General features: G+C 42.7%; 1 protein-coding gene across 3 annotated transcripts in view; it reads right to left on the bottom strand.

Annotated features, from left to right (window-relative positions):
• Positions 1-486: 486 nt before the first annotated feature.
• The window catches only part of OLFM1 (olfactomedin 1), a 48,576-nt gene continuing 23,799 nt past the window's right edge, over positions 487-25,263 (bottom strand). For all 3 annotated transcript variants that reach the window (XM_074974202.1, XM_074974201.1, XM_074974203.1), the window contains exons 3-6: positions 23,657-23,812; positions 20,676-20,895; positions 8,970-9,076; positions 487-2,169 (exon numbers count right to left, since the gene is read on the bottom strand). In XM_074974202.1, coding sequence (XP_074830303.1) covers positions 1,495-2,169; positions 8,970-9,076; positions 20,676-20,895; positions 23,657-23,812 — 1,158 coding nt within the window. In that variant the 3' untranslated portion in view covers positions 487-1,494. The remainder of the gene's footprint in view (positions 2,170-8,969; positions 9,077-20,675; positions 20,896-23,656; positions 23,813-25,263) is intronic.

The following is a 25,263-nucleotide window of genomic DNA, read 5'->3' as shown; positions in this document are numbered from 1 at the left end:
AGAGGCCATCTTTTCGCTGGCAGTGAATCAATACAGCATCAATGCTTTGCTTCCGTTTGTAGTAGAGACTGTTTATATGAATGAAGTGAGGAATTTAACTCCTTAAAGCAGAAGATACTCAGCCTGCTTTTCACTGCCCAAATCCCAGGGGCTGAGTGGAAGGCAGGTACACACCAGGCAGAGCTCACGGGCAGTGTTGCATACACCATAATCTAAACGTATGCATAAGTCCTGCAACTGAGAGAGCATCCGCCTGATTCTCTGAATGATGCACACTGCAAAGCAGACTATCCTCTGAAATTCCTGATGCTGCTGCCTGGTGCCAGCTGTTGTACACAGGAGGCCATTTTCCCCCTTTTAGTTACCCCAACACAAGATGGTTGCACAAAGCTATAACTGAGAACAGAATTTGTCTCTCTAATTTACTACTGTTCCATCCCCTACATACACAGAGCCAGTACACAATAAACAAAACAGGGAAGTCTCCTAATAGTTTTATTGTTCCTTAGATAACTGTGGATAGTACAAAGTTTTCCTCTTTAAAAAAATTAATTTCCTTCACAAGTCCATCCTCCTAAGACTTCCTATGGGAATCTGATGCCACAGAATATCCACAGAAGCTATTTCCATCAATCATAATGCTGTGTAGATATTATAATAGTAAGAGAATATTTTTAAAATGAGCAACATGAAATTGGTTACCTGTGTATTAGGGGTGAACACTGATTCATTGTCATTTTTTTAGAAACGAAACCATCATTTATTAACCCAAACTACATCATTGCATTTACAACATTCATTGCATAAACTAGACATACCAAGTTTTGCCACCTCTGGTAAATAACAGACATACATGATACAGTATATTTGCTGAATACATAAGTTCAAACAATATGGATACAACAACTTGTTCATAATACACACTTAAACCATCGTGGTTAATAGTTACTAAGACACAGATCCATGAGCTACTTTGGGTCTCAGCACAGTTAATCTAAGAGACAAAAACACAGTTGAGAGACAGTAGCTGCAATGGAATGCAAGTAAAACTAACCAGTGTTAGTCTTAACCAAACACTCCCTGGAGGGGGTCAGCTTTTCCACTTAAAATACAAATCACACATCCATCATAGCTGACCTTGATGTAGGAAAATGTCCATGCAACTCACATGACAGAGAGAGACTCCCCAGTGATAATTTCCAACAGTCATTGCCTTACTTCTTTAGCATATACTGGAGATTTGCTATTGGAACCAAAAGCAAAACAAAAACTTCAGTGTTTCTTTAAGTGCAGTTCCAGCTGCAAGTATCTGATTATTCTTAAGTCTATATAACACGGGCTTGGACTTCTAGAAATGTAGAGGTAATGCTGATGTCAGGTGTATGCTGTATAATCCTCTGTGAAGTTGTTCTTTATTTTGGCAGCTGTTTTTTAATAAGTGTGTTTCCTTGATATTAGTAATTTTTTTTTAATTAGTTTCTAGACAAAAGTGGACTACAATTCATCAGACCTGATGACGTGGAAGAGGGTGACGTTGTAAAGTATCTGATGCCCGTTGTTCCAAGCGTAGAGGGCTCGGTCCTTAGGGTTGTAGTCTAACATGGAAATGTGTGAATATTTGTTTTGGAATGGGATGTCAATGTACTCGTAAGTGGAGGCATTGGTCTGGTAAGCATAGTGCACCTTGGTTCCTCCTGAGTACCCGTTGGTGACGTAGAGCGTGCCGCAGATGATAAAGGCCTCGCCAGCGCTGCGTTTCGGATAGCTGGTGTTCCAGGTCTGCAGGCTCTGCAGGGTGTTGGGGTCCAGCTTGCTAATAACAATGTTCCCCGCGTTTTGATTGGTAGCATAAACAGCCCACAAGCCATTTTCATCCACCATGAGGTCAATGTCAGAATGGCCACCCCAGGCGTAGTGGTACATGTTGTTGTAACCAGCATAATCCAGGCTGCGAGTCTTGAGGATGCTCTCCGTTTTCAAATCAAACCTGATGATTATGTGGCTTTGGTATTTGTTAAAATAGATCGAGCCATTGTAGACCACTTGGCCGGTGCCAGACCAGGGGTGAGGGAGACGGTGAGAGGTGAAATTGTCTGTATTCATGAAATCCGACATGCTTTTGTACTCTCGGACAAAGCGGTTGTTGTGGTAGCTATCCATGTACCAGACCTAGGCAAACAATGGAAACATTTCATGTTAGAAGGCAGCAGGCAGAGAACCACCATAACAAATGAGCAATATAGAGAGAGATTTTCCACCCCCTCTTCTAGAAGATATGTAGCGCGACAGCGTCATAAGTTACCTTAGAAATTAAACGAGATGTTAAAAGGGAACATTCTGAAGACTAAACTAAGGAAGCCTCACTTTGAGGAGAAAAGCCTGTCACTCTTTTCCCACTGTGTCTCATTATACCCGCGAGGAATGGACAGACTCTTTCTGGCCTCACTGGTTCTAGAAGTGTTGCCCTCCAGCTCATCACCAGAACACACATTCCAAGACCCTGCTTATTCAGAGATGACATGGAGTCCTGCAGTTATTAACAGTAGGTTTTCTCATGGACAGACACCAAGGGTCACAAGAAATCCAGCGCAAATTGCTAGGAAGAGAGGCTGTAATTGACAACCTGCTTGAAAATGATGTATTTGGAGGATGCTACCAATGATCAAAAAAATAGGTCCACAATCTAAAAAAACAACTGATTGAATTAACTAGCACACAAAAGCTTTCCAAGACGGGGAAGCTAACATCTTTCCAGCAGCTCTGTAGTTTAAGCTGTTGCCTTGAAGTACCAGGTAGTTGTCTTTGTCCTTTGAAAGGGCAATAACATCTCAGTCTGCTGGGATAAAAACAATATATTATGTTGATGCCTCTTTTTTGCTTCCTGTAGGCCTCATCAGGGCAGCATTTATTAAATTATATCATCTGATGCGTGGAACTCCATTAATTTGGCATACACAAGAATATGAATGCAATCGCTCAGTGTCACAGAAATTCATTGGAAAGTCCTTATCCGTTTAAAAATCATGCTCTCCTGCATCAAAAGCTCAAAGCGAGGCTGTTACAACACAATAGATAAAGACATCAAAATCTCACTATTGTTAGATCATTAGTTGATGGTGGAGATATTTTAGATTATTCCTTAAATGCCAGTTCACTAGGGACACGGTCTAGACTCCTTACAAAATGCGTTAGTCATTTGCAACCAAGACTGAAGCAAATTATCAAGCAATACAGTGAGCGTGGAGAAAAAAAAATCTGTCCTACTGATGACATTTTGTATGCAGCTGCCTAACAGAAAGACAGCTGTTTTCTAGATCAGAAATTGTCTGAGCTGGAGGAGAGATAATATATGAAATAGGAGTAGAAATGACTTTTAGAAGGTGTATTTATACATGTCTTAAACAAATACAACTTTTGTCTGTATGGTCCTTGCAAAACCTCCATCAAGTTCTGTGCGGGAAGATTGAGCACTTAGGTATCAATGGGAAAATTCATGTTAACTGCAGATATGCATAAGAACATAAGAACAACCATCCTCGGTCAGGCCAAAGGTCCATCTAGCCCAGTATCCTATCTTCCGACAGTGGCCAGTTGCAGGTGCCCCAGAGGGAATGAACAGAACAGGTCATCACCAAGTGATCCATCCCCTGTCGTTCATTCCCAGCTTCTGGCAAACAGAGGCTAGGGACACCATCCCTGCCCATCCTGGCTAATAACTATTGATGGACCTATCCTCCATGAATTTATCTAGTTCTTTTTTGAAGAACTTGCCAAGAAGACAGTGTTAAAACCCATATCTGGCTTAGAGTAGGGTTTGGGATTCAGATTTTAGTTTGAGATTCTGGCCCCAATGAAGTCAACAACAGAACTTTTAGGGTGAGGATTTCACCCCAGGAATTCAGACTTAAATTGAAGAGTACTGACTGATCTCATGAGATTTTGACTCAGTCTAAACTGATTCTGAATCTGCCCTGGAATCAGAACTGTAAGGGGTGGAATCAAACCCAGAGATTTTAATCTAATCTCCATCGCCATCTGAAATTTTGAAAGGGTTTGGACTGAACCCCCTGCTTCGAGCCCATCTCTAGTTTGATTAGCTATCCTCAAAAAATGTCCCGCGAAGTATTTGTCAATTTCACACAGCCCTTGTTTTGATCAAAGATGTAAAAGATAATTATGCTACTTCCAGAAGAAGCTGCACTGCTTTGTGTAACCAAACATACAGTAGATGTAACTGTAAATGCATAAAACATCCACTGATCAGAATCCCACCAGGCCACCATTGCCAGGGTCCTATGAAGTCATCTGCTCTCATATGGATATAAACATCCACACATTGTGTTTGGTTGTTTATCTTAGAATGGCAAATTAACTTGAGAACTCTGCAAAACATCTGCACTGAATTTCAAACATAGCCCAGGTTTGAAACATTCTGCAAACATGGATGAAGGATGTATGCACAACTGCAGCGTTCCATGCACCTCCTTTGATGGGCCTGAGATGGGTGTCAGAAGGTCCCAGATGGAACAAGACTCTGAGCCCGTCAGCAGGATGGTAGAGACAGGACATCTTGGGAGAAGGGATATGGAATTTCCCCCTTCAAAGGTGGAGTTTATTGAATTAGGGGTTCCAATTTTGGGGTTAAAGAACATCTTACCTTAAACTGAATTTATCCAGGAAATGGCAATGTTATAAAAAAATGAAAACTGAGCCATCTTATTGCTCTGCAGCTCCTGTTTCATTATTTAGCATTAAAAAGTAATACATGCCAAACTCTGTGGATATTTTTAAGACCATAAAAGCAGAAAACCTTGCTATAATGCTAACATTTTAGGGTGGCTGAATCTGCTGACAGGTTTCAGAGTAACAGCCGTGTTAGTCTGTATTCGCAAAAAGAAAAGGAGTACTTGTGGCACCTTAGAGACTAACCAATTTATTTGAGCATAAGCTTTCGTGAGCTACAGCTTACTTCATCAGTATGAAGTGAGGTGTAGCTCACGAAAGCTTATGCTCAAATAAACTGGTTAGTCTCTAAGGTGCCACAAGTACTCCTTTTCTTTTTGTGAATCTGCTGAGATTCCTTGCTTCAGAAAACAAGAGATTGATAGCATTGTCTCGAGCCAGGCGTAGTGCAATCTGGCTTTGAACTAGCTTCTTCCACACACAGTTCTGCCAGCACACATCAATCCCAGCCTTCAACAGCCGCCTGCCATTTCATTGCCGGACTTCTCCGGAGAGACTCACAATCCTGCCCAATTGTGTTCAGGGATATTATGACATGAACAAATGAGTCATTTAGGGACCTGAACAGAAGAACACCCACCAAACGTATTGAGCATTGTGATGTAACTCAGTGGTGACCAACACTTTGGTCACCACCCACCATCGACTTCAAACTCTGCCACTTAACCCATGAAATTCATAGATGTGTATGTTTTAAATAAAATCTATTGTAAATAATACACGTACTTCTAAACTTGGGCTAAGTCCTTAGAAAACCTTGTTGCTCCCTTCCTACCTACACTAAAAAATATTGTCTACTGGAGAAAAGAAACTATGTGTGACGGCTATTAAAGAGAGGCCTCCTAAGTGCTAAGATAATGCAAATAATTAATAATAATGATAGACAAATAGCTTTCTGAAGACGCTAGGAACCACGGAAGGCCCTTATAATGCAATCAGCCAATTAGAGTTTGTTTTGAAGATGTAATGGGCCGGATTCTCCTCTTGCACCAGTGTAAATCTGGAGTAGCTGCACTAACATCAGTGGACTGAGTAAATACTCCAAAATGTAGCCTAAGCAGAATAATCCTGTGTCTTATCGAGAGTGAAATGAGAAGTGATAAGGGTACAGGGTTCTGGTTCTGCTCCATAATTACATTTTTAATGATGATGAGCATAAAATTTGGTTTAGTTATTGTCAGAAGTCATATCAGACGGATCCTGTGCAGCCAATCCTCTTGCTAAACAGCTGACCATAAGACCTTAAATTAGCAAGCCAGCCAGACAACTTCATTGATTATGTACTTTAAAAATCCCTGTAAGCTTATGAATAAGCAAGGCCCAGACTGACGGCAGAATACAATAGGTCTGCTCTGAGAACCAAACAGCACACAGCAGAAGAATAATGAGCAACGAGATACTGTTGCTCTGTTGCACCAACCTCCATCAGATAAAGTGATTAAATCTGCATCAGTTAGAAGGTACAACAGCAATAAACTTGTAATGAAAGTTTGTCACCAGATCATGGTGTCCCAGCCTTGAAAATAAGCATTTTAGCTTCAGCTTGACATTTATCATTATATGGCAACAGAGGCTTGTTCCTTTTGACATAATCTCTCATCATTTCTTAAGGTTTGTACCACTGATGCCTGTAACAGGGATGCCTGGGACTAAAATAAAACCCCTTTCATCGGGATTTTGGATCTTGCAGTTGACTCAGAGTCTCTTGGGCAAGGCAACTAAGGGGCGGGCAAGGAACTGGAATTTCATAGATGCATAGAGTTTAAGGCCAGAAGGGACCAGAAGGGAAGTCCAGTCTGACATCCTATATATCACAGGCCAGTACATTTCTCCCAGTTACCCCTGTATTGAACTCAATAACTTGTTTGTTCATTAAAGCATCTCTTCCAGAAAGGCATCCCATCTTGATCTGAAAACACCAAGAGATGCAGAATCCACCACTCCCCTTGGTTAATCACCCTCACTGTTAAAAAACCTCTGCCTTATTTCCACTCTGAATTTGTCTGGCTTCAGCTTTCAGCCAGTGGTTCTTGTTATGCCTCACTCTGCTACAGTAAAGAGCCCTTTAGTACCCAATATTGTCTCTCTGTGAAGATATTTATACACTATAATCAAGTCGCCCCTTCTTCTTTTTAATAAACTAAACAGATTAAGTTGGAGAGAGGAAGGGACAGACTGTCTCTCCCTCTGCATAGTGCCCTTGGTTTAATGCACATGTTCAGAGCTAAGAAGCTTCTCTGAACTGAAATTGACTTTGGAATCATCAGCAGGTATCTTCTTTCTAGTAGGCTTCTTCCCAGTCTCAGCCAGAGAACCTAAACAAAGAGCGAGCTATTAAATTAATTTGCCCTCCCACCCTGCCTTAACTGTGCTGCTGCCCCGCCCCCCTTTGACTAAGGCTGCATTAACCAATAGTGAATTTCCATTTAGCCAAGCTTTTTTCTTTGTTTGTTTTGCGTCCTACAATGTCCTCAGCAAATGCCTTCGATATTTTCCATTCCATCACTCATTGGAAACCTAGATTGATTTTCAGCTAGTTATTCGCTTCGTACCTCCTTCTGAGCAGAGCTGCACAGTCTGAACTGAAAAGACCAAAACAGAACAAAACAAAAACCTCCCCTGATGCAGCAAATTAATTCTACACAACAATGAAGGTGGAGGAAGAAGGAGGAGGGGAGATGTAGCTTGGTCAGATGACTTTATCTGAGAGATGAGCAGCAGTGTTATAGAAATTAATGGGACTTTGATGGTCCCTTCCTGTTGGCTAATAACTATGGGCCTGATTCTATATGGACCTGCAACTTGAGCCATCATCTACACTTGTGTGAATTTTGTCAAAGCATGGCAAATAAATCTAGACTTGAACCACGAGCCAATTATTGGAGTCTCCCTCTCATCTGCTTTGTAGAGGACACATATCTGTTCATTATGCTTTAGAAAATACGGAAGCTTCAGACAGGGAGGCCTTTAAAAAAAAATCTAAGAGAACATTAATTTTATAGAGAGCGGGCTGTTGCCATGAGCTGGCTACACAGAAATGTGTACTCATCAGACCAATAAACAGCAAATGGATTTTAACTCAAAGCTGATCATGAGAAGCTCCTGGAGCACATTTTGCACTTGTAACATACTTGGAATTTGCATCCAGGTATCCAGCCAGAAATAAGGCCACTGTTTTACTGAGCCCCCTAGGAATGTGCTTCATAAGTTAATAAAAATAATTACAGATGTTGAGTAGCCTGCCCAGAATCAGGGCTGGCTCTACCGGTTTTGCCGCCCCAAGCAGTGAAAAAACCTGTCTCCGCCAAATTGCCGCCGTGGACGGAAGGAGGGAGAGAAACTGCCGCCAAATTGCCGCCGCGGCCAGCGGAACGGAGAAGCTGCAGCCGAATTGCCGCCACCGCAGAAACTCTGCCGCCCCTGTCTGACTGCTGCTCTAAGCTGGTGCCTGGAGCCGGCCCTGCCTAGAATGCGTTTGATGGGTCTCAGTCCAGTTCCTAGTGCGCTCATGTCCTCTCCATTAAGAAGACAATGGTAATCGGCCCTAACAGGCAAGCTTGGTTGGCATTCTCAGTCAACAGATTGAGGATGGACTGACCCCCATGGAAATGGTACTATCCTCTCCTCCAAGGGGGCACCGCCTGCATGCCAGAGTTGAGAGAGACTGTGGTGGGCGGGGGGAAAATTTGACCCATCGTTACCAATGGATAAAGAGAGAACTCCAGTGGCTGCGAGTCTGGAACTTTTCCATGAGCAATAAAATTAACATAAAAATAATGTAAGGAATAAAATAAATAAGTAAATCTCCCCCTCTCAAAAAACAACAACAACAAACCCAAAAAACCAACCAAGAGGCAAAGCTTCAAGACGTTACAATGTGTGTGGGTTGTAATGACTTGTGATCAATCCCTCCAACTCCCCTGCCTTTGGGCCAATCGCAGAAGAGGCAGCCTTTAGAGAGTCCATTCCAGGTTTGACACGCAGCCCAGCACCTGCTGAGCAGGGACCTTATGAGTTTAATAAGTGCCGTGTGGATATGCATGCAGTGCAGACAGGGTCAATAAAGCTCAGATGCATCTAGTCTTTCCACTGTCTTCAGTGGGCACTGGACTGGACATGTGATGGTGGACCTCTATTCAGAGTCCCAGTGCTCTGACGCAAAGAGCTCGGAGTAACGCGGGACATGCTGCGTGTGGGACGGGGAGAGGGGAATACTGTACTCTTACCTTGTTTTCACCTTCTGGAGCTAAAGGGTCTGTCATCCATGATCCAAACCTCGATCCAGAGGTTTTTATTGTGACTGGGTCACTGATTCCAGTCAGCTTCCCACAAGCTGTAAAAGAGCGGAAAGTCGGTGAGCAACGATTAGGCTTCAGCGTGTGTGGCAGACCTGAGACATTCAGAACTTCGCAGCTCTGAGGAGTGACACGGGCATTAAGACTCGCCCGTGTTGCTGGGACATTGCCTCTCTCCAGTTGCGAGGGAGCTAGTTTAATTAAGGGCAATTAGATTGCGAACAGCTGTCGGATGCTTTTGTTTGTTTCATTCCACTCAATAACAATTGTCCTTACCGCAGTGCCCCTAAGAAAATGAACCTTCCTGAAAACAGACGTGCTGCGAATGTTGCAGACTAGCAAATGAGGAGAAGAGTTAGCTAGCGTCAGGCTGAGAAATTAGCCTGAATAGTGACTGCTCAGTTTTGCTGTAATAGACCTGGTGCTGCTCATTCTGAGTCTCCAAACATTCCTCTGACAGGTTAAAAAAGTGGGGCATTTTATATAAATATACTTATCTTCCCAGCAAAACTATCTACCTGTACCTATCGGTCATCTTCTCTGGTGTCCAGCACCATAGTATCTAAGCACTTCACAAACAGTAATGTCTTTTCCTCACACACAACCCGCTGTGAGGTAGGGAATTCTTGCTACCTCATTTGTACAGATGGGGAATTGAAACACAGCAAGATTAAGGACATGAGTTTTAGAGGCACTGCACCCCTGCCGCTGCCATTGGCTTTACCTGGAGTTTTAGGTGGTCGGCATCTCCGAAAATCTGGCCTTAGTGATCTGCCCGTGGTCACGCAGTGAGTCTGTGGCAGAGCCAGGAATTGTGGCCAGATCTCCCGATCACTAGTCTAGTGATATAACCACTGCCCAAGCTAGTGAGCTTACCAGAACTGGGATTTGAACCTACTTGGACACATGCATATTGGAACTAAAGTCTAAGGGCCAGATTTTTTAAAGGTATTTAGATGCCTCAGGATGTGGATAGGCACCTCTCAGGATTTTCCAAAGCACCTAGGCTCCTAACTCCCATTGACTTCAAACCCACTGAATTCAAGGGGAGTTCCATGCCTACACCCTTTTGAAAAGGCACCTATCTGTGACTAAATACCTTTAAAAATCTGGCTCTGATGTCTTAACCACTCATCCATTCTCCTTGCTGCTTCAATTTCCTGTATCAATCTCTCTCTTCCATGGTTCCACATAGTAAAATATAATCTTGTATCTTTCTCAGGATTCAGATGAATAAATGTCTTCCGCGCTTCAATCTTAATGTCTAAAATATAGCCATATGGTGATGTCACATTTACAACAATGCCCACAAGTTTCACGAACACTGCCACCTCAGGCTGTTGAAACGCTCGCATACACGCATGAGAGAACAAGGGGAAAGTCAAAGTAAGATGCAGCAGAAGAATCTGCAGACTGAGACTGAACATACTGGTGCTATAGGAGCCATCATTTAAAACCCTTGCACCAGCTCTGCAAAGCAGCCCTTGTAGAACCATGTCCTTAATGAGCCGGCATAAGGGTAGACGAACATGGATAACAACGCAAACTAAACTCAGGAAGGTGTTCACTGGCTCTTATCTTGAGGTTTTTACACCTGTGACACTTCAGTCAAGGAGAAGGTCTCAGTAGCAAAGTGGAGCGTAGGCTATGGTCAATGGATTTTGATGCTTGAATTGAACTGCAGCAAACATGGTTTCTTTAGCCAAAACTGGAAATCGGGGCCAGATCCCTCAGGTGTAAGTTGGCTGTAGCGCCACTGAAGTAAATGAAGCTGTGCTGGTTTACAGCAGTTCAGATCAGTCCTTTGATCTGAAGCTGTTATTAAGTACTCACCTAAGATTTCTGGGATATCTATTCTTTGAGTTCCCACTTGGTCTGTTCTAATTAGCCAACTGGAGGGCTTCTTAGCTATTCAGTAGTGGCTGAGATTGTTACCTCTGCTCCAGCCCCTTTACACTGAGCAGTGAACAAGGACCCTAAATTTTCCCTAAAAGCCCTGTATGTGGCTGAGAGATGCTGTGAAAGATAGCCGTAAAGCGGCCTTCCGAGGCCCCCCTCCCAAGCCCTAGCATGAGGGACATGCTGCGGGTGTGGCTGGAGGTGGGAGGAACACCTCAGGGACAGGGACACAGACACATCATGCAGCTCTGTGGAAATTCTGGGCCACCCTGTAGCCCATCAGCCAGCCCAGAGAGGCTACTATAACTTAGGCCTCTAGGACTGTCTAAGTTACACCAGCCAAAAAGCCGAGCGTCCATGCAGCCCACAATGTGGATTGAACGATGAACGCTTCTTGACACGGACTGAACTCAGCCTAAATCCCTCTCAGCCACGGATGAGGATGAGGTATTGGTGGAAGTATAAAAAGAGTTAAAAGAATATGCGGGTAATTTCTTGCAAATTTTCCTGCACAGGACCAGCCTCTGTCTACTGCGCCCTGCAATTCTCATACCTCTCCATTGCTGTCAATTTAATCACTTTCCCTCTATTTTCCTGGAAAGAATACTGGTATAAAGCCCATTGATTTTTTTTTTTTTTTAAAAAAAGCTTATACTGGTAAACTGGTGCTGTTTGCAAGTAGTTAGGCTAAGGCTCACTACGCATTTAGCTGGAGACACATTTATAACAGTTTCCCAGCGGGGCGCAAGGGCTGATCGTATTCCAGGCTAGATGTCTCTCTCATGGTTTAAATCTGTCACGAGCCTCAGATGCCAGTGGGCAAAATCTAAAAAATTTGAGCTACGCTGTCAGGAATTAGAAACATAGGACTGGAAGGACTCCCCCGGGTCTCTGAGTCCAGTCCCTGCTGTCACAGATAACCCCATCATGCAATCCTATTCACAAATTTATCATGTAGATTAAGAACCTACCAGTTGAACAAGACTGGACCCTCAGATTAAAAATCAGATGTACAATTGATTTAGCTCCCTGAGTTGCATTTAAGGTAAGTCAACATCAGCCATTAGGTGTTATTGTTCTGGACGGGCAACTCCAATCTTTGCATTGCACTGGGAATTTTTAGTGGCATTTGTTCATTCCAGCCAAGAAGCAACTACAGACATTACACCACGGTCTTTTTCCTGCCATGTGCTCAGTGATTGCTTGACATAAGCTGTGAGGAACTGTGTGCTGGGAAAAAACTCTGTGAGGTGCTGAATTCTTTCTGCTAGGCATGGAAACCCCTCAGCGTGAATCCAGCTCAGCATCTCACAATATAGGATCCTTGTATAGCCCGTCGGTTATAAATAATTTGCGCATATACAACCTCAGCTCTCAAACTGCTTTGCATACATTAATGAGTTATGCCTCAAAAGGCCCCGGTGATTTAAGGTTCTCTCTTGTCGTCCCGTTTTACATCTTGGGAAGTTGAGGCGCAAAGAAATTATCTGATTTGTTCAAGGAGAGACTGTGCAATGAGTCAGCGGCGGTGCTGGGACTAAAATCCAAAATTCCTAACTCCGCGGCCACTGATTTAACCACTAAACTATACTGCCTGTCATAGAGCCTTTTAATGTCCAGCTCCTCACTGAATGGGCCTTCTTTTTGGAACTCCTAAATTAGGCTTCTTAATCGCACCCTAGGGCTCACTCTTGAGCAACAAAGAGCAACCCATTCAAACTCTTAGGTGCTGAGTATTTGTCTACCTAGCAAACTCAGCCCTTTTCGGCTCAGAAAATAAGAGCAGCAGGGATACGTGGGCTGCCTCTTTTTTCTGTGTTTGTACAGCACCTAGCGTAATGGCGTCCTACCCGGGGGTCCTGGGTGCTACCACAATAGAAATAATTAATAATAATATGTGCAGGGCTCAGTCATATTTATGCTTCTTTATACTCACACTCATGTTTTTCATACTGAATATCCCAGTGTTCAGATAAACCCGAATAACCCCCAAATAGCTCAGGGTTTCTGCTTGTTTTTCCTCTTGCTCTTTTAGTGCTTCAGGGAACCATTTATGGTGCTTAAGTTATGCAAGTTGGAGGGTATTTCAAATCACTGGGTGGTGAGACTAGCATAAGATGATTTGGGTTTGCTTTATGTTGTCTCCACAAATTATTCCCGGATACAGGGGAAAAAAGGAGGGAGAGAGGAGGTTTGAAAAAACAAACACCACTGAACAACTGCTATGGAAGTCCAGTCACTGGAGGTTTTTAAGGACAGGTGAGACAAACATCTATCAGGCATGGTCTAAGCACACTTAGTCCAGCCTCAGCCTCGGGGGATGGACTAGGTGACCTTTCAAGGTCCTTTCCAGCCCTACATTTCCCCAAATACTGTTTGTCAGATTTATTTGGGGTCCTGTAGAACCCAACTGCAAAGGGCTAGAGAATGGGAGTCAGACTCATGCCATTAAAATCCCGGCTGGCTCAGCAAATATGATTTAAGGCTGAGATTTTCAAGGCTCAGTTCACTGGTGTTCCATATGATGAGCTCTCCTGTGTAAAACAGTCCCTTCTTTTGGCCTTGCCTTCACTAAATCACCCTCGAGGGAGGCGAGGACATACCTCCGCCATCTAACATGGGTTCCAGCTACAACTGTCATGTCTTCACTAGGCTTGTAATAGGGGTTAAAACACCTCTTTTTACACAGCCAGTGTGTGAGGTGTGGTGGCCAAGCAGCCATTTTAAAGCCATCGGATCTTTAGATTCACGGCAAAGGGCTTGTTTGATTTTGGAATCAACGGTTATTGTGAATCGCCAGCATGAATCAACGGTTATTGTGAATCGCCAGCATGACAGGCCAAATTGGGGTCTTGCTTCTCTGCTGGGGATAGATTCTAGCCCCTGGACAAAGGGAATCCCATGGAAGTCAAAGGAAGTTATTTGTATCCTGCAGCAGGACAGTGGCAGGGCTCTAGTGCGGGGTGTAGAGCAATCACCGCAGGCACTCTGCTGCTGTGACCTGAGTGAGCGTGTAACGCCAAAACACCCTGGTCGTCGGCTGGCGGGATTGAACCTGGGACCTCTGGAGCTTAGTGTATGAGCCTCTACTGCACAAGCTAAAAGCCACATGCCTTTAGCTAAGGCTGTAGCAGACTCATTAATTTCTAAGTGGTCTTGGTGCCACTAGATGGGACAGAGCACCACAACCCAGGAGGTGTGCGGGTTACAAGTGCTCCGAACTGCGAGCTCTTTACATCTGCTTTTAAAGGAATAACAGGAACTCACCCAGATGCCAGCAGGCAGCTCAGGGCATGGAGGTGGCAGCGAGGAAAGGGTTATGTCCCTTGGAGCCAGGGAGTGGATTTACAGGCTGCAGCACCTGTGTGGAAGCATGGGGAGACGCCCCCTTTGTCTTCATCCCCACTACCCAATCCATCCCAAGGCTGTCAGACTTTTGCCCTGAATTTGTTCACTTCCATTTTCACTCATTGGAGATGCATCTAGTCCAGTGTGATTTTACACACCCCTATTGTAACATTATGGGCATCGGGATCGACTCTCTTCCTTTGCAAGGACAGTTCTGAAGGTGGAAATTGACTTTTCTTTAGCAACTAGAAAGCTCAGCACTGATCTTGCCTTTGTCTTTTGGTGGGGAGACCTCTAACCTGACTGCTAATCGAAATGCTGCTGGGATGGATGAATGCATGTGTAGTGGGGAGGGGAGAGCACACTCCTCTAGTCCCTAAATTGTACAAATTGTGGGGCAGAGTTTTGTTGCTGTTGTTCTGTTTTAGGGATCAGCTCCCTGTTCTGTGCCAAGCGCCATTTCATATTAGGGTGCGTACATGCTTCTTAATCCCTGTAAAGGGAGCACTTTAAGAATCAAGGGCAAGCTTGGAAAGGGAGAGAATTCCAAACCTGCAGAGAGCAGCTGCTATCTTAAACCTGCTCTCTAGTTCACGGAGCAAGTCCGAGTGATATTCTCGCTCCTTCTGCAAGAGTTCTCTTCGGCGCATGAATGGAAACCTTCACATCGCCATATAAATAGCGAGCTTTTTAAAATGTGAACAGAACAACAAACTCAACCTGCCTTTGGACAGATAAACACACACACACACACACACACACCCACCCCCCCCACCCCCAGGGTCAGGCAATGTTCTCAGTATTGATTCTTCAGTAAAGCTTTGGAGAAATTAAAAAGCATGGGGGGGGCGTTGGGAAGGACTTTGTTTAAAGCAAATAGTTCTGCAGCAGTGTGGAGCTCAAAGCAATGGGGGCTACGGGAGGAAAAATACCAAGGAAACGGGAGGGGGCGCTCAGACACTGTGAGACGTCTCTGTCACGAGTCTAGCACCTTCAAGCTGGCCAGGCCAATGTGCGCCAGGTACTTGGTAGCATTTTAAATTAGTAATACCCTCTGTAAATATCCTATAGACTGGGAGCATGGCTTAGACAGAGACTGGTTTCCTTGTTATTGTATGTACGGTGCCTACCACAACAGAGCCCCGATCCTGCACTGAGGTTCCTTTGCATGTCTCCAGTACAAATATTTTTTTCCCAGTTATAGAGCTGAGCAAATAACTAACTTAGTCAGAAAATTTGGATTCATTTTATGCCGGTGGAATATCGGTGAGCAGATCAAAATTTCCTTGAATTTTTTTCTATGAATTTAATCAATTAATTCTACATTCACATTTTATATACTCTGAAGTAGCAAGGAACCTTAGGAATTTAATCCATGTTGGTTAGCTGCAGTTTACCCCATAAACTACATGACAGGGCAAGCACAGAAACACTTCCAGAGCAAATACTTGCAAGCACAAATTGCAAAATCTATTCCCACAAACGTGTGCTGTAGAATTCACTCCCTGCAAATAGCTGAGCCAGGAACACTCAGATGCATGAATGGCGACAGAAAGCAAAAACCAAAGTGGGTAAGCATGGCCAACGCAAACCTACTTAAAATATACCAGTACCTAGTTGCAGAAGGTTGCTTGCATGATTTGCCCAGCTATGCTGGTCTACGTGGGATTTTTTATCCCAAAGTTTTCTGTAAATTACTGGGCTCTCTCATCAGTGCAGGAAGGAATCAGGGCCACGCCTAAGTCAGTTTCAGGTGCTTGCGTCTGAGCCCATTTATCATCCAAGCACAAAACTCAGGAGACGACATCAAAATAAATCAATTCCCCAGACCAAGAGACAATCTTTTCCCCTTGCCTCGCTCATCTCCCCCTAAAAGAGCCCACACTCTCCCTTAAATCCCCTGCTGAGTCATGTGACTGGCAGGGAGCCCTTAACCCTTTCTCGAATGTTTTACCCTGTTGCAGATCCCCAAAACATTTATAACCAACGTAGAAGAATCGCTTCATCCATCGCTGAAATGCAACCACCTCTGAGATGGAACATGTTAAACAACACACCCCACCACTCAACAACAGCGAAGAGCACCAGGCCAGAGCCTTAGCTATGGGACTACACCGATTTTCAGCAGCAGAGGATCTGAGCACATGTAGGGAGAATGCAATTACCCAACGTGGAGCTGAGCCAGTGGGGGGATAATTGGTGTAGATTGTGGGAAGGACCTGCCATTCTTAACACCCACCTTCGTGCTCATTTTACACCACCAGTTCCCCAGCAGCAACATACCTGCAGGCGTTGCAATTGCCTGATTTTCAGAGGTGCTGAAATGAATGTGAACTACAGCTGCCAGCATCTCTGACAGCCATTCTTTTAGCTTTCAAAACGCATGCCTCCTCAGCAGTGTTCCAGGGGGAACACAATGGGTTTGATTGAACCCAGCTCTGAAATGTACTAGAAGTCCTGCATCTTCAGGGCTTGAAATCAAAGGGCCCATTCCACTGCTGAGCTGCTCCAGTTTTGCAGCAGTCTATCACAATTGAAATCAGTGGAGTCACAGTGGCGTAAAACTGATGTAACCTAGCAGAGAATGGGACCCCAACACTGACAGAGATTGGGGCTGGGCACAAAGGAATTCTTTGTTACCCCAGGAGTGGAGTATTAATAAACTCCACTGAGGGCCAGACTGCCATACTCTTACTCATGCTGAGTAGTACCTCACTCGGTAAATAGTTCCAGTGGTATCAATAGGGTGGGGTTACATACAGAGTCGGGTGCTACTCAATTTGAGTGAGTGTCTCACAGTCTGGTCCTAAACCGGTAGTAAAGGTGAGATCGGAAGCAGAATGAGCAGCATGCGAAGAGGCTTATTTTCAAAAGACCCAGTTTGCCCCCCTCAGGGAACCCAAGGTCAGTGATATACTGGGATAGATCTGGAGCCACTTGTTAAAGTTCTGCCACCAAACTCAAGGGAAGGTCAACATGGGCTCCCTGCATCTGATGGAGTCACCTTGGGCCACATCCTCAGCTGGTGTCAGTCACCATAGCTCCACTGAAATAAGCTGGCCCCTTCTCTCTGGGTCCTGTTGCATCATATCCCCGCATGGGACAACTTCTCCCTGGAGCAGGCATTGTCAGCAATGGCTCTCTCCCACCTCCTCCTTCAAAGGAGCAGTAGAAACACGTCTCCGTGCGCCCAGGGTGGTTCTCAGGGAAAAGGTGCAAATGCTTCCCACAAATGCACTTCACATTTGTCTGCCAAGTGCCGCAGACGTCCTCCTGGAGGAGAGCTGTGAATACAGCAGCCTGCAAATATGCACTTGTATTTTTCAACTGGCTCACCTCAGCCATGTTCAATGCCCCCTTTCCCCTCCTCCCCGTGTCCTCTTTCATAGAATCATAGAATCAAGCAACTGGCTAAAACGGCAGGCTAACATTTGCAAACTTGGGGCCCAAATCCTCAGCTGGTGTATAACAGCATAGCTCCACAGAAGTCAGTGACGCTGTGCTGATTCACACCAGTGGAGGAAGCCAGCCTTGAGTATTTAAAATTAGTTTTCTAAAACGCTATCAAGCACCTAAATAAAAGCAGCCTGACAATCAAAGATGCTGAGTTCCTATAAGTACCATCAACTCCAATGGGATTTGTATATGCTCAGTATTTGTGATGCTCAGTCTATTTGCATTTAGGTTCCCAAACAGGGATTTAGGAGACTAACATTGAGCATCAAGGTATACAAATGTTGGTCCTAATAAAACAATTAATTTCAAAGCTGCACAGGTGAGTTTTCATGCAAACTGAATTTTACATCCATGCACGCAAGCATTCCTGCTAAGAAGTGCTTGCATATGGGATTACACATGGTCATGCTGTCAGAGAAGAGGAACAATATGATGCGACTTCTCTGACCAATCCCAACTAAGCAACTGAATTCCTCAGTTGAATATTTGTGGTCAAGCTACAAAAGAAACAAAAATTAGGTAAGTTATTTAGCTAATGAAACTTGAACAAACACACACATTAGGGTAACAACTAGTTCTAAAGAATTTTTGCCAACAGACAAAGAGGGCTGTGTTGTTTAAATAATTATTCACTGCAAATTATTTGCTTAGCTCAAATTAGATTCCCCAGTCCCTCCATTCTTCTCCTTGAAATCACACACACCTTTGGTCCATGGGGTATTTATCACGTGTTCTGAGAGCATCTTTACAGAAGCTCTTGGTTAAAATATTGACAGCATAATACTGCTCCACTTTCAGGTACGGCTGTGATTTCTTTCTGCTCTAGAATGTTATTTTTTCCTACTATGCCCTCTCTTCGGTTCCTATAGTTAAAGTAACTAAAGGTCAGCAGAGGGCTGGCAGTGGAAAACAGAAAGAGTCTCTTATTTCTCAAGAGACAGGAGGGGAACATAAGAGACAACCAAAAGCGGTAGATTTGAAGAGACTCTCTCTACTGTGAGACAGAAAATAGATCACTGCTCTCCATTTGTTACCTCATGTGAAACCCCATCTCTTCCTTCAAAAGAGAAGAAGTAAAGACAGCTGCTTCCTCACAACAGAAGTGTCTTGTGACTCAGGCACTCGACTGGGCCTCTGGAGATGTGGGTTTAATTCCAGGCTCTGCCACAGACTTACTATGTGATCTTGGACAAATCACTTAATCTTTGTGTCTCTCAGTTCCCCATCTATAAAATGGGGATAATGATACTTCCTTCCTCATGCTCTACCCGTCTCTTGCCTGTCCAGATTGTAAATTCTTGAGGGCAGGGACTGGGCCCAATCCCATCTGAAGCCTGTAGGTGCTACCATAATAATAATTAATAACCAGGTTTCATCTTTCTTTCCAACATTTAGAGTGAAACTCAGAGGGCCCAGTACGAGGTCTATGCACCAGTTATTTGCCACTGAAGCCATACTTTGAGGTCTTAAATGGGGCATAGACCTTTGTGCTGTGAATTTCACCTGTATAGCACAGAGGTGGAGAATTTTTCTTTACAATCCAAAAACCACTGCAATATTGTACATGGTAAATAACAAGGAGCAGCAGTGGCATGCCTTGCATGTATCTCCTCAGCAGGTGGAGGGGGAGAAAGAAGCTTTCCCGAGTGCTTTTATTTTTAAATCAAGAGGCCTGATCCTCAGCTGGTGTAAATCAGCCTAGCTCCATTCCTTTAGACTAAGCCGATTGCTGAGGTCCTGGCCAATCTCATTAAGTTTCCTTTGGACATGGGCTTTTCCCTTCCCCAACAGAGATGGTGAAATTTTCAAAAGTGCGCGGGAAACTTACGAGCCCAAGCTTCATTTTCAAAATGAGCTAGGCGTGGAGGAGCCTAAGTCCCTTTGACTTTTAATTAGACTTATACTCTAGAGACTGTGTGTTAATGACTTGAGTCACTTAAACACTTTTGCAAATTTTACCCATAGCTCCCACAGAAATTTGTCTGTGCATATATAATATTCTAAATGAATTCAATTTCCTCTGTGGGCTTTTAGCTGACAGGTGGGTTACAAGGTAACAGATAGCAACCTAAAATAATAACAGCAATCTATTTCTAAAGGGAGGAAGCTTCCTAACAAAAGTGGAAAGATCTAAAAACAAACAGAAGCAATCCCAATAGCATAGACAGGAGAAAAATAAAATGGTACCTTGCCAAAAATATACAGCGACGAGAAGGGAGCTGATCTTTACTGAAGTCACCTGAGAGTATAATTTCAAATGTGTTACCGAAATAGACAGGTGGATCGGTTAATGTGTTCAGGTGCCTTAAATTGCTTAACAAGCAAGTCAATAATGTAACTGGCAATTAAATCAGAAGGGAGCTAGGTCAACAAATGTTCTACTCCTTCACTGAAAGGAAGTGATGGGTTGGGGGAGGAGGGGTTATATTCTTTATAGCAGCTGCAGCCCACACACAAACATGAGCAAATACTGGTGAGGGCGTGCTCTTTTCTGGTAAAAAGTCATGCCCCACATACATATTATTTAAAATGGTATGTCCCAATTTTAGCTAGCAGAAAGATTGGACATTGATACATAATTTAAATGGAGACCCAGTGTTTGCATCGCATAAGCAGTATTTAAAATAGCCTGTTTACCATATTTCACTGTCCATTTATGCTAATTTTGCAAAGTCTCATGTCCAACTAAGGATATGCTCCTGCATGCACTTACGCCATGAGTAACTTTACTCAGGTGAGTAGCTACTCATGGCAGTAAAAGTTACTCATGTGCACGTGTTTACAGGCTTGGACCCTGCTTTGTGAGCTCATTTCTTATAGCCAGTGCAGTGAAGGCACAAGGAGATGTCCAGGTCAGCACCGCTATCTCCAGATGTTATATGTACTTTACATTGCTGGTGTTTTGCCAGTGCCACCATATTGTTCTGAGCCTACCTAATTTTTGCATGCATGCACGGAGCCTTTCTTCAAGATTTGACACTCTGTTCTGAAGCTCTTCGTAGTCATAGGCGCCAATCTCCTCCTGGAGTTCGTTTAGAACTGACGTCAGATTCTGGACCTCCTCTTTAAACTGCAATACCAATTTTGCATCGGCTTTGTACTCTTCCAACACTGGTATCAAAGGCCTAAGTTCCTCCATTTTCGCTTTTATTGCCTGCAAGGTTAAAATAAGCTTGGTTCAGTGCTATGCGTGCAAAAATCTGCAACACTCTGCCTTGATCTGGCTGCTTCCTACGTGAGTGCAATGTTCTTATCCCCACAATCATTCTTATCATTATTATTTTTTTGGTCCAAATGATGTATTAGAAAGAGTATATTAAACAGTCTGCAGAACACCAAAATATTTGGGAAAGGCTTTTATTTGTCATTTTTAGAATGCAACATCTTACGGTTACATGCTTCAGATCACATACACAAAGAGTTCTGGTTTTTTTTTTTTCTTTAAAAAAAATTATATATATATATGCATTGACAAGGGTTTCAAACTATTCATGAAATGCAACTACAATTGCATGCAAAGGAAGATCTCAGTTGTGGTTCAAGGTTCCTTAGTGAGATATGGTACTAATTTGGAAAATAAAAATAAATAAATAAATGCATGGTGCAAAATGCTCTGTGACCCTCTTTTCATGGTTACATGGGAGTGAACTGCTTCTTCAGTCACTGCAGCATTGAAAAAACTTTCTTTTAAGTTAGCCCTGTAAGCAAGAAAATGAAATACTGTTGAGGAGCTAGCTCACTAACCTGCCTTACGCAGACATCCATTCATAAATACTCTTATGATAAGAAAAACCCCAAACACAACTCCAAACCACTCACATTTTAATGCTGGAGTTGGTAGAAACAAAATGCTGTGACTGTTATTTAAAATCATGCCTGGGCAGCAATTTATACAGAAAATTCTTTAATGCTATTTAATCATGCTAAAAATATTCTTTTTAATTTTGTTCTCCAGAAACACAACCATTATTTCTCCAAACTTTTTTTTTTTTTAATGAAAAGAAAGGCTGTCTTTAAGGGCATTGTGCACAACATTTTGTTGAAGATGCTGAGATCCCTTAGACAATAATGCACACGTAAATATGCATGCACTTACCATTTAATGAAGCATTGGACAGTATTCATAATAGGTAGGCTTGGAAGGATTAGATTTTTATCGATAAATGTTGATAAACGTCGATTTCACCATGCACACACAAACCGAGGAAAAATATTTCCACCAGTAATAATTGAAATTTACAGATAGGGAAAGTAAGAAAAATGCAACTTGAGAACTTACTACAGTTTGGGCTAAAGGTATTCATTTTGTATGTTTCAATAAATGATGCTGGCAATTTTAATGGTTATAGAGCTTTAACTTTCTGCTTCTCAGTGTCTACTGTCATTAAATAATGATTGTCTTTGTGCCCCCCATTGTCTGACCCCTCAGACTTTCCCTCAACTGTGAAAATTTAAATTGATAAAAATCAGAAAAAATGCTTAAAATTTTGAGCAACTGTGAAAATTTAAATTGATAAAAATTGGGGGGGGAGGAGATTAAAAATAAACATGTATATTATCTGTCAAAATTATTAAAAATAAATAAAAATTGTATTCTGCCAAGCCTAATAATAGGCCAGATTCTGATCTCAGTTAAACCAATGTAAATCCAGAATAGCACCAGTGACAGTTCCATTTCAGATTCTTACTCAATGCCTAGGACCATGGTATCTGAGTGTCTTGTGGAATTACTCTGGATTTATACTGGCATGAATGAGATTGGAAACTAGCCCATGTAGTGAAACAATATTTGTTTTCCATGCTCCTCTATTCAAGTGATGAGTTCCCCTCCTATATTTTATAGGTTATTATTTGCACTCTCTAATGAATGTATCACCATGGTGTGTGTGTGTATGTGTGTGTTGGGGGGAGAATAAGATCACATTGTTCGAGCTGAAGGTTTTCTCAGTCTAGCAGGTTCTAAACTTAGATCTAAGCTGAAGAACTGAACTTGAGGATCAGAGCTGGTTGAAAAATGTGGGTGAAATTGACATCTTTCTCTTTTTTTTAATTCAAAATTTTGGTATTTAAAAATTGAAAACATCACTTAAACCTTGAAATTAAAAAGTTCAACCAGCTCTCTAGTTGTTAAAAAATGTGGGAAAATGTTTCAAGAAAATTTAATCAAAATATTTCTCAAAGAATGTGAAGGGGAAATTCTCTGGTGCCACTGTAGCATTGTATTCCATTTGCTACTTAAATGGTAGCAATGCTCCAATTCATGGACTGCTTCAGAAGAGAATAAATGGGTGCGCGCTGTCAGTCTGGATGGGATCTTTCCCCAAACCCAGTGAAATACAGTAGTGGAATCCTGACCCCACTGAAATCAGCAGGAAAATTCCTATTGACTTCAGTGGCACCAGGATTTCACCCCAGATCCTTGCCCACTCCTTGGTCCATGAATGATCTGTTTCACTGAGTGAGGACACTGATCCTCCAATATAGGAACTGCCTACCTGTTTACTGAGGTGACTTAACATGAGGACTTTGGGCTAAGTATTGGAAAATAAGCAACGTATACACTTTACCAGCCTTTTTTCCCTCCTCATTGTTGCCATATCACTCTGGTCATTTGGTCTTATATTTACAAAGTAAGCGTGTACATTAGGGGACCTATTCTCAATGCATGCTTGAAAATTCCTTCCCTGGAAATTCAATGCATTCAAGATACGATTCTATTCAGGCAAAACTTTTTTGGATGTCAATTTTTGCTGAGTAAGGCCCAGAATGCAGTGGGAACAGAACCCACACGGTAGGTTCATCTACACAGAAGTTTGGAGAATTGCTTTTGTCTTCTCTGATCATGTGGCCCACAGTATATTGGGGCAGAGGAAGAGACACTGCAGCCTCATTAGCAGGCTGGAGGATGTACATACCTTAAACTGTCTTGCCAGGTGTTGTTTGTGACTCTCTTCCACCTGCTTGAATTTCGATTCCAACCCCTTCATCTGGTTCTCCATCTTCTCTACATATTGTAAGTCTCTTTGAGTCCGCCTGTCCAGTACCTCTATTGACTGAGACATGTTCTGCACCTGTCCAGAGAACAACACAGTCAAAGGAAGAAGCTTTCATAGGAGCTAGGCAGCATCATTTGCCTCATAATACAAAGCACTGACCTTTTCCCACTCAGTCAACAAAGCTACAGAGGAATCAGCAGATGCATTATTTACTAGTTAATCAGCAGCATCTGATGGTATTATGACCATGTGCTCCAAAACAGAGCAAATTGGTTTCATAAACATTTATTCTGCCATGCTCCAGAAAATAATCCAACAATCATGAATGCAAATAAGGATTGTAGTCAAGTATAAAATGCATGAGAGTCTTAATGGTCTCTTTGATTGGCTGAGCCAGCGTACGATGCCTGCCTTTGCAGGTGGAAAGACTATTAGTTAAACAGAAGCATATTTGACTAAGAATAATACTTCTGTTCAGGTATGAATTATCACTGCTTCATGTACATAAGGAGACATTCACTGATTGCCTAAGTGCAAGCTTTAGACCCAGCTAGCAAAATCTCACTATTCAAACAACATGGTCTTTTCTTTATTACTAGTTGTATGTCATCAGTCACAAAGAATACATTTAGAAGTAGGCAATGCCATATACACTGGCAAATAATACACACATTCATAATTAAAGGCTAATATTTCCAAATGTAGCCTCTGATTATGGTGGTTGTCATTTTTGGCTGACCAACTTGAGACCTCTGATTTTAGTGGTCACCATCTCAATAACTTTTAAGGTTGGAATCAGTGCTAGATACCAGCAGAGACCATCAGTTTTCAAACGTTTTAAAACATTTATCTCCATCTTGAGAAGTGTTGTGAGAACACTGGCTGCTGTGACTGAAATAGGGATGAGGAAGGAAGCAAGGTGATAATCAAAATGACTTGATTTTGAAGAATGGCCTTAAATTGATACGCTAAATTCCATTTCCCCCCTCCCAATATTTGTGCCATTACGGGATGTTAACTATGACCCCAATTCAGGAAAGCAATTAATCCTGCAAATAGACTGTTAGCTCTTTGGGGCAGAGACAATCTTTTTGTTCTGTATTTGTGCAGTTCCGAACACAATGGAGTCCTGGGACTCCTGAGATGTTACCACAATACAAATAAATACAATGCTATGCAATGCAATAATAATAACTATTATTAGAACCCTATTGATTTCAGTTTGGAATACTCCAGTTCTTAAAGCTAAGCTGTGCATAAATGCTTTGTTGAACCAGGGACTTAGGTCAATGTTAGGTCAATGACAGCCTGGTTCACCTTCCAGTGAAATTAACGGAATTCTTATCAGAACCCAAATCTTAAGGAAATATTACTCTTTGTACCTTGCCCATAACTTCCTCTGCAAGCAAATTCCATAAGCTCTCTGAATTCAATGCCATCACAGTTAGCTCCTGTTTCCACATTCAATGCTCAGTGAAGCTAAGTGTAATAATATTGGACTTGGGGGATGGGGAAGAGATGACTGG

Source organism: Natator depressus, chromosome 16, assembly GCF_965152275.1.
Source record: "Natator depressus isolate rNatDep1 chromosome 16, rNatDep2.hap1, whole genome shotgun sequence".
Lineage (NCBI taxonomy): Eukaryota > Metazoa > Chordata > Testudines > Cheloniidae > Natator > Natator depressus.
This window is presented reverse-complemented; position numbering and strand designations above follow the sequence as displayed.